This window comes from Symsagittifera roscoffensis, chromosome 4 (assembly GCF_963678635.1).
Source record: "Symsagittifera roscoffensis chromosome 4, txSymRosc1.1, whole genome shotgun sequence".
Taxonomy (NCBI): domain Eukaryota; kingdom Metazoa; phylum Xenacoelomorpha; order Acoela; family Convolutidae; genus Symsagittifera; species Symsagittifera roscoffensis.
The window spans coordinates 58,801,326-58,821,186 of record NC_087065.1 but is presented as its reverse complement, the minus strand read 5'-3'; the positions used below and the strand labels follow the sequence as shown (position 1 = coordinate 58,821,186).

General features: G+C 37.4%; 2 protein-coding genes across 3 annotated transcripts in view; one reads left to right on the top strand and one right to left on the bottom strand.

The window, feature by feature from the left end:
• Positions 1-19,861, bottom strand: part of LOC134843862 (uncharacterized) — a 146,584-nt gene that overhangs the window by 58,474 nt on the left and 68,249 nt on the right. For both annotated transcript variants that reach the window (XM_063860173.1, XM_063860174.1), the window contains exon 5: positions 4,840-4,940. In XM_063860173.1, coding sequence (XP_063716243.1) covers positions 4,840-4,940 — 101 coding nt within the window. The remainder of the gene's footprint in view (positions 1-4,839; positions 4,941-19,861) is intronic.
• The window catches only part of LOC134843863 (diphosphoinositol polyphosphate phosphohydrolase 1-like), a 296,926-nt gene continuing 282,985 nt past the window's right edge, over positions 5,921-19,861 (top strand). Inside the window, exon 1 of the mRNA XM_063860175.1 lies at positions 5,921-5,948. The gene's annotated coding sequence lies outside the window, so the exon portion shown is untranslated. The remainder of the gene's footprint in view (positions 5,949-19,861) is intronic.

Below are 19,861 nucleotides of genomic sequence, written 5' to 3'. Positions count from 1 at the left end.
TATATTTCGTTTGTTATGTAAGAAACGTTTTAACAGATTTTATTTTATTATAATCCTTTATTCTTGCCCTTATTGTCTTCAACCTTGCATCTGAGTTCCTTCTAAGTTATGATTTTCATGGCCGTTGGCTAATGTGAAAATTCGCAAAAAAATGCTGTGGCAGCTTTCATATCAATTTAAATTTTTTTCACTTTTTGGTTTTTTTCTCGATTAAAGTTTGCTCAAGCGCCCTTTTTATAAAACAAGGCTCAATTTGTTCAAGATGAGCATTGGTTTCGATTGACAATTTTTGGTAGAAATGTTTTTTTCCTAACGCGGGCTTTTTTCAGTTAATATTAAGGGATTTCTACAAAATTTTTAATTCGTATTTAAAGTTGTCTTCAGATGAACCGAAAAGTGATAGGCAAATATAATTGGTTGAAACATGTTTTACAGTAAGCACATTCACGAACAACAACATAATTTGTCGAATTGGGTCCGATCGCAGGTTTCCGTTAACAATCCAGTAGGGTTACAGCAGGTCATTCAACCTGTTTCTAATAATTTGACTCAGCAAACTTTTCTGTCCACTCATCCGGTGCTAGGCAACCCAAACACAGGGTCATTAGTCCCGGTAATTTCTGAAAATTATTTTGCTCCGACAACATCTGCAGAAGTTCCTTCTGGTGTAGCACCGTTCGTTCCTGCATCAACAGCAGTTAATCAGGTTTCTTTAAGTCATCACACTGCAGGATCAATAGTAGCTGGCTACCAAGCACCTGTAGCCCCATCACAACAACATATGGGTGTTCCCGTTAGTAGTTATAACTATTTAAGTGACCACTACAATCCTTATAATAAATTTGTGGAGACCAGCTGTTGCTGCCCCTTTAATGTCAACTCAACAGCACTACGTTCCTTCGACAACTGTTTTTTCCGCAGTAACTCCGATTGTTCCTCCGAATAATTTTGTTCCTTATACAAGTGGAGGGACTGTGTTCTTTGCACAGCCTGAAAATTCTTCACATGCTAATCAACCGTTCGTTCCTGATTGTCACGGTAACTCTTTGAGTTACACAGAGCCAACTCCCAATAATTCACCTGGTGCAGACATCGAGCGTCCACTTTCGACACGAGAGTTGGTTAATATGCTCATGCACAGCCGAAAAGATCATCTCCCTGAGTGGAAGCTGACCCAGTTCGATGGCAACCCACTTAATTGGAATGAGTGGTTTGGGCAATTCAAATCGACGGTCGATTCAGCCATACTCAGTAACGATGAAAAGCTTACCTATCTGAAAACGCTCGTAGTGGGTAAAGCAAAAGCCGGAATCGCTGAGTATAGCTATAGCGGAGTACTATATAAAAACGCATTAGCAACTCTTCAAAGAAAGTTCGGACAGCCGCATGCTGTAGTAGGGGCTCATCTAGATAAATTGAGTAATTTTCCGCCGCTGAAAATGCATAACTCGGAAAATGTAATGGGATTTTCCTCTGCAATTTCTGGACTTGTTGCCGTATTCAAGTCCCTGTCTTTTAACGACGACCTGGAAAGTGTTAACTTACTGAATCAAGCTGTGAGTAAGCTTCCCCCGAACCTTAAGGAGGCATGGTCAATGCAAACCGTAAGACGTCAATGGCATAGACCAACTCTGCTAGATTTCAACGAATGGCTTAAAGAAAAAGCGGAGGGTCATGAGAGGCTAAAAACGATCAATTCTAAGAGTAAGTCTGAAGAACCAGTTAAGCAAAAAATAGGTACGAAAGTGTGTGCTAGTAACGCAAATTTAAGTAATAAGACTAAGGAAAAACCAAAGTGCCCTCCATGTTCCGTATGTAAAGGTCAACACGCTCTTTGGAATTGCGCCGCACTCAAAGAGAAAAACGCTACGCAGCGAGCAAAACATGTAGCCAAACAAAAACGTTGCTTTTCGTGTTTACTGAGCAATCACAGTTTTCGTAATTGTAGCAAGGCCAGAAAGTGCCCGAAGCCAGATTGTGAAGGCACACACAACGTGCTCTTACATGGAGCGGAGAAAATTTTTCCTCCTAAGGATACTAAAAGTTCCCCGGCGTCAGGTAACGCAAACGCTAAACATGTATCGACTAACGCTGCCGTCGGCTATATTCATAGCCAGGAGTCAACTAAAGGCCTCCTGCCAGTTGCATCACTCGCCGTCTCTGCGGATGCGACGATTACTAACGCCCTAGCTCTTTGCGATAGTGCTTCCACGCACTCATGGGTATCCGCCGATCTCGTAAAACGCCTCCATTTGTTTGGCACTCCCGTTAACCTCACCATAAATGGATTCAATTCCACGAGCGTGATGAAAACTCATCAAGTGAGTTTTCAAGTTTCCGCCGAAACGAATAACAGTGATTTTTCATTTTCTTTTCGAGCTTATGTTAAGGATCATATTCGCATTGGATCGGATAGCATAAGTATTCCTGAATTACAGGAAAAATACCCGCAGTTGAGGCAATTTTTGGGGCAATTTTTTTGGGGCAATTTCAAAAATACTTAGAAAACTTTTTGTCGTCGCCATCAAAAAAATGCTAGTCATCCATGTCAATATGGAAATTATATGACTACTATTTTTTTCAGAAAACAAAAATTAAAAAAAGTCAAAGTTTTTATTCGTAGCAGCCCAAAAAACGCTTAAATTTTTTGCCAGCAGTTGAATTGATTGTTCAAAGCTTTTTTTTTCACAAAAATTTTTTTTTTTAAAATTCTAATCATACAATTTCCATATATTTTTTTCATACCATTTGTTTTCCTTTTTTTAATGAAAAGATACCAATTTCGATACCAAAACAATTATAAAATACCTTTGAAGTTCGATCAAACTCATTTTGCAAAAATGTATGAAATTTGTATGACTAGCATTTTTGCACAGACTAAGTGTATGAAAATGTATGATTAGCATTTCGGTCTATGGAGGTCAACCCGGGTTAACAAGAGAAAACTTGCTTGCCGCAACTCAATTTGCAATCTTACATCCAGTTTTGAACCTTAAGAATCAAGTACTGTCTAACTTTTGCACCAGTCCTTCTAAAAATGATGAAAAAAATCGTTTATATTTTCGAACAATAATCGACTATAATCTCTCTCGTTGAACTAACTTCATCCCCCCTTCAAATAGACCAAGTAAATAGACCTCCACCCCAGCGCTTAATTTAAATTAAATTTGCTGAGCGCTACTTGTAAAATGAACGATTCTGATTGGCTGAAAAATCCCAACTTAGAGCCGAGTTAACATACTCCCCCCAAAAAGTTTTTGGTGGGGGAGGGACGTTAACTTGGTCATTTTCATTTTATAAGGGTTTATAAACAATTATAAAATATTTCAATTTACTATGAATGACTACTATTAAATTTTTTCCGATTTATTTTAATCGTTTTCACACTTGTTTATATTTCGTTTGTTATGTAAGAAACGTTTTAACAGATTTTATTTTATTATAATCCTTTATTCTTGCCCTTATTGTCTTCAACCTTGCATCTGAGTTCCTTCTAAGTTATGATTTTCATGGCCGTTGGCTAATGTGAAAATTCGCAAAAAATGCTGTGGCAGCTTTCATATCAATTTAAATTTTTTTCACTTTTTGGTTTTTTTCTCGATTAAAGTTTGCTCAAGCTCCCTTTTTATAAAACAAGGCTCAATTTGTTCAAGATGAGCATTGGTTTCGATTGACAATTTTTGGTAGAAATGTTTTTTACCTAACGCGGGCTTTTTTCAGTTAATATTAAGGGATTTCTACAAAATTTTTAATTCGTATTTAAAGTTGTCTTCAGATGAACCGAAAAGTGATAGGCAAATATAATTGATTGAAACATGTTTTTGTTTGTATGAACTATAATCAAGTACAACTGATTATAGGAGATTATAATGTTTAGAAAACTTGACAATTTAAAACTCTTACACACTTTGAGAATTACAATACTAAAATGCTTTAAAACCCTTTATTTTCAATATGCATATTCTTGGAAATGGGATGATGTAAGACGCCGCTTACGCAATATAAAGACGAAATATATTGCGTGATAGTTATCTCAAATGACTAATTTTTTCCCATATTGAAATCCCCTATAGCTTAATAAAGAAAATCGCAGGCAAACGTAGGAAGGGGTTGGGGGTGGACGCCTTAACCACCAAATGTCCATCCTTTTAGTACTGATTTGGAGGTTCTTTGTGGTATTTTTGGCTGACGTTGTTAGAAGGATAATTGCGCTGAAACTCAATTTTTTTGGGATACAAAACTTTCCAAAAACAGGCCTAAAGAGGTCCTTTAAATGCGGCCCTATTAGCGATCTGAGAGAGAGCTTAAGAAAATAATTTTTGGTTTTTTGAGTCTTCTAATTTTGCGTCAGCAATTTCAAAAAAAAAATCAAATATTGTCAAAATAAATGCCAAAAACAACTAATTAAAAGTTCGGATTTGTTTGGAAAAAATAACTCCGAGCCTGAATAGTCCGTCACTTCTTGCAAAAGTCTGAACAATAATAACTTCAATGTTGGTATAGCTAGCTTAAAACTTGAAGAACGCCTGTTGTTTCTTTTGGTTATTATTTGGATCTATTTAGCAATTTCTCCCTCTCCCTTTTCAGAAAAGGGGGAGATTGAGAAGTAGATTAAGTTGGTATCAACCAATCAGAATGCAGCAAAATTTTAACTCTCAATACAAAACTCTAGCGCTAGTTTACTGTATTTATTCACAGGGATAGATATTCTTAAGTAGATACCATAGAGCGGAGATTTTTAAGTAGATCCATAATTTTTTTAAAGATTACAACAGTGAACTTTAAACCGTTTTCAAACCGTGAAGTCAAGTTTGATATGAAAGTGTTTTATACTGATACCTGGTACATATTGTCATCGGTTTTGAGTTCTCGCAGCCAGCACCAGCCTCCAGTCGTGCAAACGGAGAAACCATACAGACCCTTGGCCGCGACAGTTGTAGCTGAAAAAGTTATTGTTCACCAGGCTACGCAAAAAATGCTGGTCATACAGTTCTCTTATTATTCCCAGGTCTTTTTATTTATTCAGCCCAAATCTCTTATTTTTTTTAATATTCAATGTTAAAGTACTGAAAACAACACACTGATAGACTGCACTGGTTAATTTGATTACAACAAATGCGATCACTTTACTCTCGAGCCGAATTTAAACAAGGCCGATATTTGAGCACATACGAAGGCTATCATTTTTACCCCAGAGCTGTTTTTGTGTTTTATTTTATCTGGTTAAGACTCTGGGGCGTATTTGAAATAATTTTGAGTAGTTCACCAAATATTCTTCATTTTAAGCCCATTCGCCTCATTTATATTTCAAGATAAAATTGTGAACAAAACTTTGTGAGATGGTACAGACATTTGATTGGCTAATTCTAGCCAATCACATGGAAGCAACAAAAATTCGTTTCAAGATGTTGAAATATTGATTTTTGTGCGGAATAAGTAAGAAGACCCTATGGGTCATACATTTCATTCAATTATATGTTTGGTCGAAATTGTATGGTCATGGTTGGTTGGGGTAATTATGGGGTAACTCTCACTGAAAAATTAAATAGATAAATAACATAGGCAACACTCTCACGGATAATCTGCTTCTTGCCATCAAAATTGACTAATAGACTAACACATAAATTTTTAAAAAAAAATCTTAACTTTTGTATCAAGCTAGAAAGCTTCTAATTTGAAAACTCGGTTGGAAATTGTGGCCTTGTTTTTTGACAAATTTGTGTAACAGATTTTTTTTATTATACATAAAAGACAATTCTGACTTTTACACAAAGCAATCATTGAGATTTAAAAAAAAATTTCAGAAAACTGAGTTTAGCTTATCCGCACCGAGCTCCTATGGATCATAATCAATTAAATTGTCATTTTATAGTCTGTATCTATAAAATTAAAAAATATTCGGTTAAAAATTATTTTAGCCTAATTGTTGTGATAAACTTATTAAATAGTTTCAAATAAATGAAATGAGTGTGCAGCGATGACCGGACGATCCGTTCGATCAAATTCATCGCCATGCGGGAAGCAACGATACAGATTCGGGGGACTCGTTGTTCAGAAAGGAGTCTTTTGCGGAATCTGCCTTCACTGGTTCCACTATTCCTGCGCAGGGACAACAGAAAGATACGTGAACAACATCCCACGAGAAGAACACTTCGTGTGCCCGACCTGCCTGAACCAGCCATCGGGACTAACGCAGGCGATGAGTGATCTAACACTGCGACCGGACACAACAAAGGAGGACATGAATCCTTGGACGTTCAGGGACCTGCCACCCTACCAGCACATCAATGATGGTAATCTGAAGACAACGAGAGGTATGAATTTGCCACATGATGAGCTGGTAGAATGTTTCACTCAATCGGAAAACTGCGACAAAATCTATTTGCCCTACCCACTGGCAATGCCGGGAACCAATTCGTCGCAGAGTTGGTGCGCTTATTGCATACCTTTAACAGCAATGTGCCAGGTGCTAAAAGTGCTCTTTTTGCGTTTGCCGTAATTCCCCCACTCCTGTTACAAAAACCAGCTAAGCAATCTAAAAGCCGTGACCACTTGAAAGTTTTGCTACGTAGAATCAACTCTTGGCATGACGGTGATTTATGTATCTTACTGAAAGAAAGGAGGGAAATACAGCAACGTTTTGATATCGATATTAACCGGGCCACTGGGCCCAATAAAATTGACGCTAAACGTTATAGCTCCCTTATTTTAAATGGTAAATACAGCACCGCTACCAACATGCTGGAAACTAATAGCAAGCCACTAGAAATTTCGACCGAGGTTCTTGACGCGCTTAAACAGAAACATCCAACTGGAGCAGACATCAAGCTCGGTACAATTCTTCATGGACCTGTCGACAGGCCCACAATAGCCGCTAGCTATAATCTCACGGGCGAGCTCATCCGAAAAACGGCACTCAGGTGTAGTGGAGGGGCCGGGCCATCCGGCGTAAATTCAGTCAACGCTCGTCGCATCCTTTGCTCCAGAAGCTTCACCGGAACAAATGACCTCTGCACTGAGCTTTCTAGTTTGGGTCAGTCCATGATGCGATCCAACATCGACCCTAATGCTTTGGCTCCCCTCCTTGCTTCCCGTGCTATTGCACTGGACAAAAACCCAGGCATCAGGCCTATCGGCATAGGAGATGTTTTCAGACGGATCATCACTTCTGCTATCATGAGCATAATGAAGGATGAAATCCGTAGCACCGTGGGCCCTCTTCAGACCTGTGCTGGGCACCCCGGCGGCATCGAAGCCGCTGTTCACTCCATGAACACCATATTTCAGAGCACCGAATGTGAGGGCATCCTCTTTGTCGATGCCGAGAACGCGTTCAATAAATTGAATCGTGCCGCTGCTCTGCGAAACGACCAGGTTTTGTGTCCCAAGCTGGCCAACTTCTTCTCGAACACTTATAGACAGCCTTCCATGATGTTTGCCGGTAACGAGATGTTTCTTTCTGAGGAGGGGACTACACATGGAGATGCTGAGGCCATGTGCCTGTATGGCATCGCCACCATTCCCCTGGTCTACATGAAGTCCGACACTAAGCGTGTCTTCTACGCCGACGACGGAGCTGGTGCCGGCAGACTTAAGACCCTCCATAGCTGGTGGAACGCCCTCGCGGAAGAAGGGCCTGGATACGGTTTCTACCCTAACGCTAACAAAACCTACCTTGTCGTCAAGCCTGAATTTTTCGATGCCGCCACTCTCCTTTTTGAAGATACTGGTGTTAAGATCGCCACTGGCCGTAAGTATCTTGGAGGGTTTGTCGGCGATGAGAGCGAAAAACTGGCTTATACCACTCAGAAATGCCAGGAATACTGCACTCTCGTTGAGAGACTCTCCGAAATGGCTGAGACTGAACCACACTGTGCTTTCGCTGGATATACTATTAGTCTACAGCGAAATGGGGCATACATCCAACGGGTCGTTGACACTCCCTCCGATACCTGGACCCCCCTTGAATCCTCTATCAAGGATAAGATGCTCCCCTCTCTCTTCGGATGCGAGATTTCAGACGAAACCCGTACTCTGACGTCGCTACCTGTTCAGTTAGGCGGGATGGCTATCGAGAATCCGACGTCTTACGAGCGGTTTCGGTTTACCGGCTCACAGGCAGCCACAGCGTCATTAGTCACGCAAATAATATCGCAGGAAAGTACCCTCCAGACTAATAGCTATAGAGAAGGAGCGCAGTCCATTAAGCGCGCGAAAAGTGAGTTGGAGAAAACAACTCACGTTGACCTGATGTCTACAGTCAAGGAAAAGCTGAAACTCATCAACTCTGGAGTTTGTGAAAAGGGCGCTTCTCACTGGCTAACGGCGAGACCAGACAGAGATAACGGTTTCTTATTCAGCCGCCATGAGTTCCGTGATCTTGCAAGGATGCGATGCGGAGTGAACCTCGAACACTTGCCCACGAAGTGTGTCTGTAGCGCAGACTTCAGTATTCAGCACGCCCTTCAGTGCGCTGCCGGAGGCTTTGTCGGACGGCGACACAACGACCTCCGTGACCTTTTAGCTGGCGTCTTGCGTGGAGTCTGTCCGGATACGGAAGTCGAACCTCATCTTCATCCCCTCAATGACAACGATAACGTCAGAGGGAACTTGAATGACGGCGCCAGACTGGATGTTTCTGCTTCGAGTTTTTGGCAGCATGGCCAACGGGCATTTTTTGATGTTAGAGTTTTTAATCCTCTAGCCCGTAGCAATGCTGGCGAATATGCGCAGATTTATCGTAGACATGAACGCGAAAAGATCAATATGTACCAGCAACGTATTTTGAACATCGAAAACGGCTCATTTACACCATTAGTTTTCAGCAGTCTGGGCGGCGCCTCCCCTCTTACCTACAAGATGCTATCCCAACTAGCCTTTTTAATTGTCATCAAAAAAAATGCTACCCAATCTGAAGCCATAAAGTGGCTACGCATTCGCATAAATTTTTCTTTAATGAAAAGCATCTTGTTGTGTATCCGAGGCACCAGGAAACCTAAATATTTTATATGCACTGATTTTAATTTTAATGACAACCTGTTTAATTAATCTTTCCCGACGCGGTTTCCTGTTTCCACCCGTTTTGTACGTCATCCTTTTTCTGTTTTCCTGTTACTGTTCGGACAAGAAAATTTACCATTCTTTTCTCCTCGTTAAAAATTATTTGATTTTAAAATGAATCGTATTTTTAATGTTTTTATATCAATATGATCCATTATATTCGATTAAATTTGATTATAAACGATTTTTTGCAGATTTTGACTCAAGTTGCAAATTGGTTTTATAATTATTTCATTTACTGTTTAGTTCATTTGTTATGAATTACATCTCATAATAAATTTTAGGTTTTTGTAGTCTAAATTTTAGGTTTTTCTAGTCTCTGTCGAAATTTTTCAATATCTGGCGACTTACTATTTAATTTATTTTCTATCACAATCGCAATTTGCTCAGACTTTCTCATCCCTAAATTCAACCTTTCTCAACGACTCACAACCCCCCTCCCTCCCCCGTATGGTGAGTGGGTGGTTCTTGTTGTGCTGCCGGCAGTGGAATTGAATAAAGTTTCATCTCATACCCTACTACTTATTGCACAAGTCGGGGAGGGGGGTTCGGGTGGGGTTGGTTGGGGTAATTATTGAACGTGTTTTTTAGGGTGGTTGAACGGAATTTAACCCCCCACCCCAAACTTCACAACACCCACCCCACCCCCTCCTACCACTAAATCAATCTCCCCAAATCATACTCCCAGAAATCTTACCCCTCCATTTAACGAACGAAATTTTAACTGTTAGCGCACCATGGGGGGGGGGGGAGTTGGGTGTAATAGTTGATTGTGGTTCGAAGGGATTGAAAGAAATTTTACCAACTTACAAAATTTGTCATTCGCCCAAACCCCCCTCTCACGTTCAAAATGGAGGAGAGGGAGCTATTGGTTGAATGGGGTTGGGGATGGGGGGTTACTGATCATGGGTAGGAGTTGGTTAAAATACGTATGTGGGGGCGTATGCTGGGTAAGGGTTGGGGTTGGGGGTGGGGTTGGTAGGCTGGGGGTGAGGCTTAAAAAATGTAAATAGAAGGAGGGGAGAGAGGGGGTTTAACTGGAGGGGGATATCTTTTGAGTTATGACCTATTGGTTATACTCATAGAGTAATTTCAGATAAGGTACACCGTCTGCTCGTCACGCTATCTTATTTTCGTCCGGATAGATTCGTGCAACTTCTTAGTCTAATACCAATCTTAATCTTACTCTAGTGAATACTGGTTTATACGATCCGGTCTCTTTGGAGAAGGCAACTGTATTTTAAGTTTAATTCAAATTATTCTGGTGCTCAAACTACAAGTAGTTTCAGCACTTACAAAAAAGTGGGTTGTTAGTTGATGGAGTATAATTGGTTAGTATTCAATATTTTATAGAGATAAAATATCATAATAATAACCAAAAATATAATTCAGTTTAGACCTGGTTCCACCCATCCGGGGCTTAGAGAGTTTTAGTTTTTTAAAGAATTTAGGTAATGGAGGATGGATGTAGCTGCTTTTCATTTAGAAGTTGCGAGCATTTGTTTTCCTTGATTAGGAAGAAGGATTGTTATCCGTTGTTTGGATTTGGACGACCAAGAAGCTGGAATCGTCGATATGAACCTATTCTTAAACGGTTGTCGTTGATCACGATCGTTTTTGGGAGATTGTATCAAGGTTTCTGATCGAATGTGATGAGTGCTGATTTGGTTAGGTAGAGAGCAACAATGCTCCAGCCTCGTTCGGATGTGGTATGAATTTCGACTTTCGTGTAAAGTGCCAAGTGACTAGGATATGTACTTGTTCTCAACATCGAGATTGCCATTGGTCTGTTTCAATGGTTTTCCTTTGCTGCGATGCCAAGTCGTACTTTGAATCCTTTGAGTGTAGTGACTGTAGGCAGCAAATCGGATTTATTTGCCATTCCGTAGTTGGAGTGTGATTGGGTTGTCAACTTCCTTGCTGCTCGTCTTTGGGTTGTATGAAATCTAGATACTGCATTGTATTATTTACATATGCAAATCTTTGTTAATTTTGTTTTTAGTTATGATCTTGTATTAAAAGTTATCGCAAAAGTTATTTTGTTTTAATTCGGTTATTTTTAAGAGTCGCTCACCCTTGAGTCACTCATGTCAAAATTAGAGTGTGGGTCACAAAGCGTGGATGTAGCACGATGGGTTAGGCTGGCTTTAGAGCAATTTCAGGACGTCCTCTCTGGTGGGTTAGGTCAGGAGTGGAGTATATGTTCATGCTCTTTTTTGTAGGGTCCTTTTTTGTGTTCGACCTTTTAAGCCTTTTTTATTACTGTTTTTTTTCTTTTTGTTTTGGTGTCCTGTTCTCAAAAATCAAATCGTTTGGTTTGGGTTTGTCTTTCTACTTTTTTGGGTTTTACTCATTTGTTGTTAGACTTGAAAGTAGTCTTCAAAAGAATAATTTATCCAGTTTTAAGCTGGTTTTAATCCGGTTTGGGTACCGTGGATTTTCTTTTCTTAGTCATGCTTTTAGGTTGTGGTTTTTGGTGTTTAGTGAGCTGCATTGGTTAGTTTGGATTATTATATAATTCCTTTCCAACCGGGTTAAAGGAAAGTTTGAAACGTGTTAAAACTGGTTAGAGTTGTTATCAGTGAGAGTTGAAACTTGAATTTATTAGTTTAAACAATTCTTCGTGGGCGAGCTGTATGATTGTGGATAGGATTGTGAGCGAGTAAATTATTTTTAAATTATAAAGAAGCGTCTTTGAAAAGGCAAGTACTTCTCTAAAATTATTTGCGTTTTTATGAAATTATTACTTTTAATGAAATCATCAAATTATTTGCTTTTTAAGAATATTTACTGCATATGGGAAAAGAATTTAATAATCATTTTACTGCTGTTTTGAGGGTAAAGTATACTGCTTTATTTATTGCAATTTGTTATTATAAATTTATGATTCTTCAAAATGTTTTCTGTTTTTTATTTCGTTTTTCCTTTTTGTAGATGATTGTGTATGATTGTGCTGTGAAGACTAGAGAAAAAGGGAGAACATTTTTAAGGAATGGTTAGTGTGGTTCTGATTTGTTAGTATAATTTATTTAGTTCATAGTTACCTTAATCATCTATGAAGAATCCATGAGGAAAAACGTCGTGGATGATATCTGATGACGTTAGTAGTTTAGCTATTAAGCTAATGGTGAATTTAGTTTAGAGAAGTGGCCCAGTCAATTCGAGTGCTTTTAGGATTTTGTGTTCTTCTTTGTGCTCTTCGATTTTGTGCTCTTGGATGAGGTTATAAAGTTTGTGGTTATATCTGGTGTGATGGATAAATTATAGGATTGGGACTTCAACAGGCTGTAGGAATTCTTGTGGGACAATTAGTGGACGGAATTCGTCTACGTTGAAGTTCTTGGTCAAGGGGTAGAATATATACATCTGGGTGATGGGATCATAATTTCGAAGGATGCTTTTGAGGTTAGTATCTTTTCTGCAATAAGTGAAGTTAAGAAAGAATGGTGAGGTATATTTGGAGTTAATATTTTGAAATCTAAGATGAGTTTGTCGTGATGGTGTTTTACTCCAATCTTAATCTTACTCTAGTGAATACTGGTTTATACGATCCGGTCTCTTTGGAGAAGGCAACTGTATTTTAAGTTTAATTCAAATTATTCTGGTGCTCAAACTACAAGTAGTTTCAGCACTTACAAAAAAGTGGGTTGTTAGTTGATGGAGTATGATTGGTTAGTATTCAATATTTTATAGAGATAAAATATCATTATAATAACCAAAAATATAATTCAGTTTAGACCTGGTTCCACCCATCCGGGGCTTAGAGAGTTTTAGTTTTTTAAAGAATTTAGGTAATGGAGGATGGATGTAGCTGCTTTTCTTTTAGAAGTTGCGAGCATTTGTTTTCCTTGATTAGGAAGAAGGATTGTTATCCGTTGTTTGGTCGCACCAGGTGAGTTAAGTTTTTATGGCTATACTCATAGAGTAAATTCAGATGAGATACACCGTCTGTTAGTAACACTATCTTATTTTCGGCCGGATAGATTCGTACAACTTCTTAGTCTAATACCAATCTTAATCTTACTCTAGTGAATACTGGTTTATGCGATCCGGTCTCTTTGGAGAAGGCAACTGTATTTTAAGTTTAATTCAAATTATTCTGGTGCTCAAACTACAAGTAGTTTCAGCACTTACAAAAAAGTGGGTTGTTAGTTGATGGAGTATGATTGGTTAGTATTCAATATTTTATAGAGATAAAATATCATAATAATAACCAAAAATATAATTCAGTTTAGACCTGGTTCCACCCATCCGGGGCTTAGAGAGTTTTAGTTTTTTAAAGAATTTAGGTAATGGAGGATGGATGTAGCTGCTTTTCTTTTAGAAGTTGCGAGCATTTGTTTTCCTTGATTAGGAAGAAGGATTGTTATCCGTTGTTTGGATTTGGACGACCAAGAAGCTGGAATCGTCGATATGAACCTATTCTTAAACGGTTGTTGTTGATCACGATCGTTTTTGGGAGGTTGTATCAAGATTTCTGATCGGTTGTGATGAGTGCTGATTTGGTTAGGTAGAGAGCAACAATGCTCCAGTCTCGTTCGGATGTGGTATGAATTTCGACTTTCGTGTAAAGTGCCAAGTGACTAGGATATGTACTTGTTCTCAACATCGAGATTGCCATTGGTCTGTTTCAATGGTTTTCCTTTGCTGCGATGCCAAGTCGTACTTTGAATCCTTTGAGTGTAGTGACTGTAAGCAGCAAATCGGATTTATTTGCCATTCCGTAGTTGGAGTGTGATTGGGTTGTCAACTTCCTTGCTGCTCGTCTTTTGGCTGTATGAAATCTAGATACTGCATTGTATTATTTACATATACAAATCTGTGTTAATTTTGTTTTTAGTTATGATCTTGTATTAAAAGTTATCGCAAAAGCGTTTTTGTTAAATTCGGTTATTTTTAAGAGTCGCTCACCCTTGAGTCACTCATGTCAAAATTAGAGTGTGGGTCACAAAGCGTGGATGTAGCACGGTGGGTTAGGCCGGCTTTAGAGCAAGCTCAGGACGTCCTCTCTGGTGGGTTAGGTCAGGGGTGGAGTATAAGTTCTTGCTCTTTTTTTGTAGGGTCCTTTTTTGTGTAGGGTCCTGTTTTGAGGGTAAAGTATACTGCTTTATTTATTGCAATTTGTTAATATAAATTTATGATTCTTCAAAATGTTTTCTGTTTTTTATTTCGTGTTTCTTTTTTGTAGATGATTGTGTATGATTGTGATGTGAAGACTAGAGAAAAAGGGAGAACATTTTTAAGGAATGGTTAGTGTGGTTCTGATTTGTTAGTATAATTTATTTAATTCATAGTTACCTTAATCATCTATGAAGAATTCATAAGGAAAAACGTTGTGGATGATATCTGATGACGTTAGTAGTTTAGCTATTAAGCTAATGGTGAATTTAGTTTAGAGAAGTGGCCCAGTCAATTCGAGTGCTTTTATGATTTTGTGTTCTTCTTTGTGCTCTTCGATTTTGTGCTCTTGGATGAGGTTATAAAGTTTGTGGTTATATCTGGTGTGATGGATGAATTATAGGATTGGGACTTCAACAGGCTGTAGGAATTCTTGTGGGACAATCAGTGGACGGAATTCGTCTACGTTGAAGTTCTTGGTCAAGGGGTAGAATATATACATCTGGGTGATGGGATCATAATTTCGAAGGATGCTTTTGAGGTTAGTATCTTTTTTGCAATAAGTGAAGTTAAGAAAGAATGGTGAGGTATATTTGGAGTTAATATTTTGAAATCTAAGATGAGTTTGTCGTGATGGTGTTTTATGAGTGTAATGATGTTGGACAAATTTATAGTAAGTGTAAGTGCGTGTTTGTTCAGTTCGTAACATGACGTCGTGTGAACAGTGCAAATCACGTTCTTTGGGTATGAGGAATTGAAAAGTTAATGAAAAGTTGTTAAAATTGTTAAATAATGATCTTAAGCTTGGATGTCACGAGTGCTGCTGAAATGACGTGGCCGTACTTTTTATCGAGGCTGTTGATGGTGAAAACGTATGGTGTTTCAATAAAAAATTTTATGTTAGTTGTGGGTTAGCAAATTTATCCTCATCTAAGAAGGTGTCTTCGTTTGCTCTTATGATGTGATGATCGTAGTGATCGATGGAAAACTTTTTACCGTTAGCTTTGGGTGCGGTGAATCTAATAAGCGATTGTTGATATCCGATTTGAGTGAATTGTTTCGGGGCGAGAGCTGTTGTTAAATGATAGAGTTGAGTACTGCATTGTTCGTTATCATATGGGGTGTTATATAATGGTAGTGAGAGTGGATTAGTAAAGAGATAAAGTGATGACCATGAACGTGTTGAGTATAATACGTGTTCATTTAAATAATTAGGGTGTTCATCGTTAGGGTCTGAGTGAATGTAGGTGTATTGAGGAAAAACGGTTAACATACTTGAAGAAATTCTTTAGTGTTAGTGTGAAGTGGATGATTAACGAATGATTGGGCTGATTGTGGATGAGAAGGAAATGGGGTATCAGGGAATTTCCTTTTAAAAATTCTATAGGCTCGGCTTGTAGTTGAGGGAGTTGGGTTTGACGAGGAAGTTGGGTTTGGCGAAGAAGTTGGATTTGATCAGGGAGTTGGGGTTGATGGATTTGATGATGTTATGGGTTGTGAGAGCTGGTGAATTGTTAATATTTGAGGGTGCTGTAAAAAATCATGCAAAAAGTATACGTGCTACGCTTGCTTGTTTGTTTACTTGTGTATGTATTATGCATGTATTATAGATTCCTTTTGGGCATGACTTATATATTTGGCATGTAATGCAATCGTTGCATAAAACTTTAATTCAAATTGGCGCATTTGAGAAAAAATCATGCAAAAAGTATACGTGCTACGCTTGCTTGTTTGTTTACTTGTGTATGTATTATGCATGTATTATAGATTCCTTTTGGCGAAGAAAAAAAATCCATTGCGTATCTAAATTTGCGTGTTACTAAATTTAACAGATGGTTATGATTTATGGTGTGTAATTGTGGTGCACCAGGCGTTGTATTCGTGTTGTTTTGTGAATCGTCATATGTGTTCGGCGTTGTTGATAGTTTGGTTTTGTATTTTTTGCTATTCAGTGTTCATAAAGCGTTGTATATGCATAATGAGCATTAAAATAGGATACTTGTTTAAGTACTACGTAGTGTGTAAATGCGTCGACTATGACCATTAAATATGAGTTTTTTTCTGAGGACGGTGATATTGGTCCTTTTGTATCGAATGAAGTTCTGTGGTTAAAATATAGACTTTGTCCTTTAAAATCCCGCTTTTCTGTAGTTTAGTTTTTATTTGGGCATGACTTATATATTTGGCATGTAATGCAATCGTTGCATAAAACTTTAATTCAAATTGGCGCATTTGAGAAAAAATCATGCAAAAAGTATACGTGCTACGCTTGCTTGTTTGCTTACTTGTGTATGTATTATGCATGTATTATAGATTCCTTTTGGCGAAGAAAAAAAAATCCATTGCGTATCTAAATTTGCGTGTTACTAAATTTAACAGATGGTTATGATTTATGATGTGTAATTGTGGTGCACCAGGCGTTGTATTTGTGTTGTTTTGTGAATCGTCATATGTGTTCGGCGTTGTTGATAGTTTGGTTTTGTATTTTTTTATTTGAGCGTCTAAAAGTTTTTTTTTAAGGGATGTAGAGAAAATTCCAAAAAATCATGCAAAAAGTATACGTGCTACGCTTGCTTGTTTGTTTACTTGTGTATGTATTATGCATGTATTATAGATTCCTTTTGGCGAAGAAAAAAAAATCCAAAAAAATTAAACATTGCGTATAATATAGTCAATCTTTCTAAGATGTAATAGGGCCATCCTAGGAAGGCAACAATTTCGTTTTTCAAATTTACAAAACGAAAAAATTTTATTGGTGATATATCTTGTGGTCTATATTTTTTGCCATTTAAATGAATGTAATCTTTTATTTCTTTAAAGTATCCGCTGTAGTCTTGTGCGTAGATGTCTGAAAAGCCTGCAGTTTCAGCAAGTTTTCGTAAGTTTTGATCTATGGATTGTCTTTGTATTGTGTCCATTTTTGTGAGTAGTTCTTGAAATTGTTGTGTAGTGATTTGGTGTTGAATGTCGGATTTAGATTAAATGCCGATCAATTGTAAATCGATGTTAGCATTTCGGGCAATAGCTCTATTACTTTCTGGTGAAAACGTTTTTATTAGTTGCTTGAGTGTAAGGTATGGTGTGAGAAGGTAGTATTTATCTTCGTCAGAATTCAATTGTACAACATTGTGGCTGTTTTCTGATCCACATGGGACGGCTGTATCCCAAAAAATAGTTCTTCTTGAAAGTGTGTTAACAAAAGTTTCTTTATTTTTATAGAATATTGGGATTCTTTTATAGCATCTTATATCTTCAAAAACATATAATGGTCAAATTTTTTGTTACAAGTGTTATACCATAGTATGTTTCCTTTGTAGTCAATAAAATTTGATCTATTTCCTGATAGTAAATATCCTGCATAAGGAATTTTCAGTACTGCAAGTACGAGTGATTGTAAAATTTGTGTCTTTCAAGTTCTGAAATTTCTTGAAAAAGTCTACCAATTTTGTAGTCTAGTTTCATGCCTAGGTGGATGTCATAATGGGTTGCGCCAAAATAAGTGTTGTTCATGAGTGATAGTTTTTGTAAACGTTTACTGTCTTTGTGTTATGGCTTAACTTTTTCACCAGTATGTCCTGTGTTCTTTAGAAGATGTACTGGGATGTATGAATTTTCGTCGTTAGTTGTAGGATGATGTGTTGCATGTTGTATGGTGATTAATTTACCAGTATTCGAAACCTTGTTCACATTGGACAAGAATTTCTGATTACTCTGTTTTATGAAGAAGTTTGTTGTATTTACATGCGAGTTCTGTTTCTGGGTAAATTTGGAAACGTGTCAATTTATTTTCTTTATTATGAATATTTCGAAATGCATAATCATTTTGTCTGATTTTGTTAGGGTTGACTTCTTCATAAGGGATGGTTTCAATTAAATACTTTTGGTGAAATTTTATCATTCTAGCGTGTATTCTTGCTACTTGAAATCTGGTACATGTGTCTTCAGGAAACCAAACAAAAGTGGCTTGTGTCCGAGTAGTAGGATCCTAATATCATTGGTCATTTTTGCCAGGGAGTCAAGTTTCTTGATAAATTATGGTGTCATATATTAAATCTCGTGTTATTTGTACTTTTTCAAGTTGTATCTTCCAATCAAAAAACATTATTTCTTGGTATCATTTATTTTTTAAATGTCTGCTTTACAATTTGAGGGATTGTTGATTCCGATGTGTGGTATCCAATTTTTATCATGGCGATCATAAACTAATTTTAAAGTTTGTGGGTGATGGAAGTGATCTTCATCGTTGGTATGTGGTGTCGTAGATTATAACATATTGATTCTTTTGTGGGTTGAAAATAACCTTGTGTGTTTTCTGAAAAATTTCTGTGAACATTATTGTTTTTCGAGGTTTTTGATTAACAACAATCTCATGGGGTGATAGTCCTAAGGTTGTTGTGATTTGTGAATTATAAGATAAGGGGAATAGTTTTACACCTGTTGACCCTTCAGTATATCGTGTATCATTTCCGTTTATGATACATCTGAGGTATTCTTGTAATGAACGGTTCATTCCTTCGACTAGTCCATTAGTCCAAGGTGCATGAGATGTACGTGGTTTGTGTTTAATATTATATAAGTGGCATAGTGTGATTATTTCGTTGTTGATGATTTCAATGCCATTGTCTAAAACAAGGATTTTGGGTGATCCGAATTTTGCTATTCAGTGTTCATAAAGCGTTGTATATGCATAATGAGCATTAAAATAGGATACTTGTTTAAGTGCTACGTAGTGTGTAAATGCGTCGACTATGACCATTAAATATGAGTTTTTTTCTGAGGACGGTGATATTGGTCCTTTTGTATCGAATGGAGTTCTGTGGTTAAAATATAGACTTTGTCCTTTAAAATCCCGCTTTTCTGTAGTTTAGTTTTTATTTGGGCATGACTTATATATTTGGCATGTAATGCAATCGTTGCATAAAACTTTAATTCAAATTGGCGCATTTGAGAAATAAAAATTGTAAACAAAATTTGAGTATGTGTTTTTCTGATCCTGAGTGTCCTTTAGTGTGTAATGAGTGGAAAGTATGAAAAGCTAGAAGCATCATAATTAAAGGTAAGCAAGGTTCTTTGAGATCAGATGTTTGGTATTCTAGAATACCGGTGTCTTCGTTTATAGAAGTGTTATTGAATTTTCGGAAATATCTAAGAAGTTTTTTATTTCCTAGAATTGTAATGTCGGCTTTAATTGGTTTGGTTTTATACTTGTGCCAAGGTTTTAAATTTCTATTAACTGGGTCAAGATTTTGATGTTTCTCGACTAATTCTAGTGTTTCTTTTTCTGTGTTTGGAAGAAAAAAAATTTCAATTTCTATCTTTGAGGTATTGTATCTAGAGGGCCTTGGAGGTTAAAGACATGGCTTATTGTGTATTTTGAATCGTTATTTGGTGGGCCTGATAAATTTATATGATCAGTTAAGTTGTCGTTTTCTATCACAGGGAATAGATTTTTCTTGTATGATTGTTGTCTGACCGTTTTTTCCTGTGTATTATTTTTAATCCATGATGAATATGAAATTGGTTTAAATGTAGATTCATCTAGTAGATCTACTTCGTAGTGATTGTTTTGACAATCTAAGTATAGTGGGAAGTGTAATAAGTTGTTTATTTGTGATTGATCAATGTCAGTTTTTACTGCATATTTGCGTTCTAATAGTGGCGAAGTTTCATGTTTTGCAAGGAA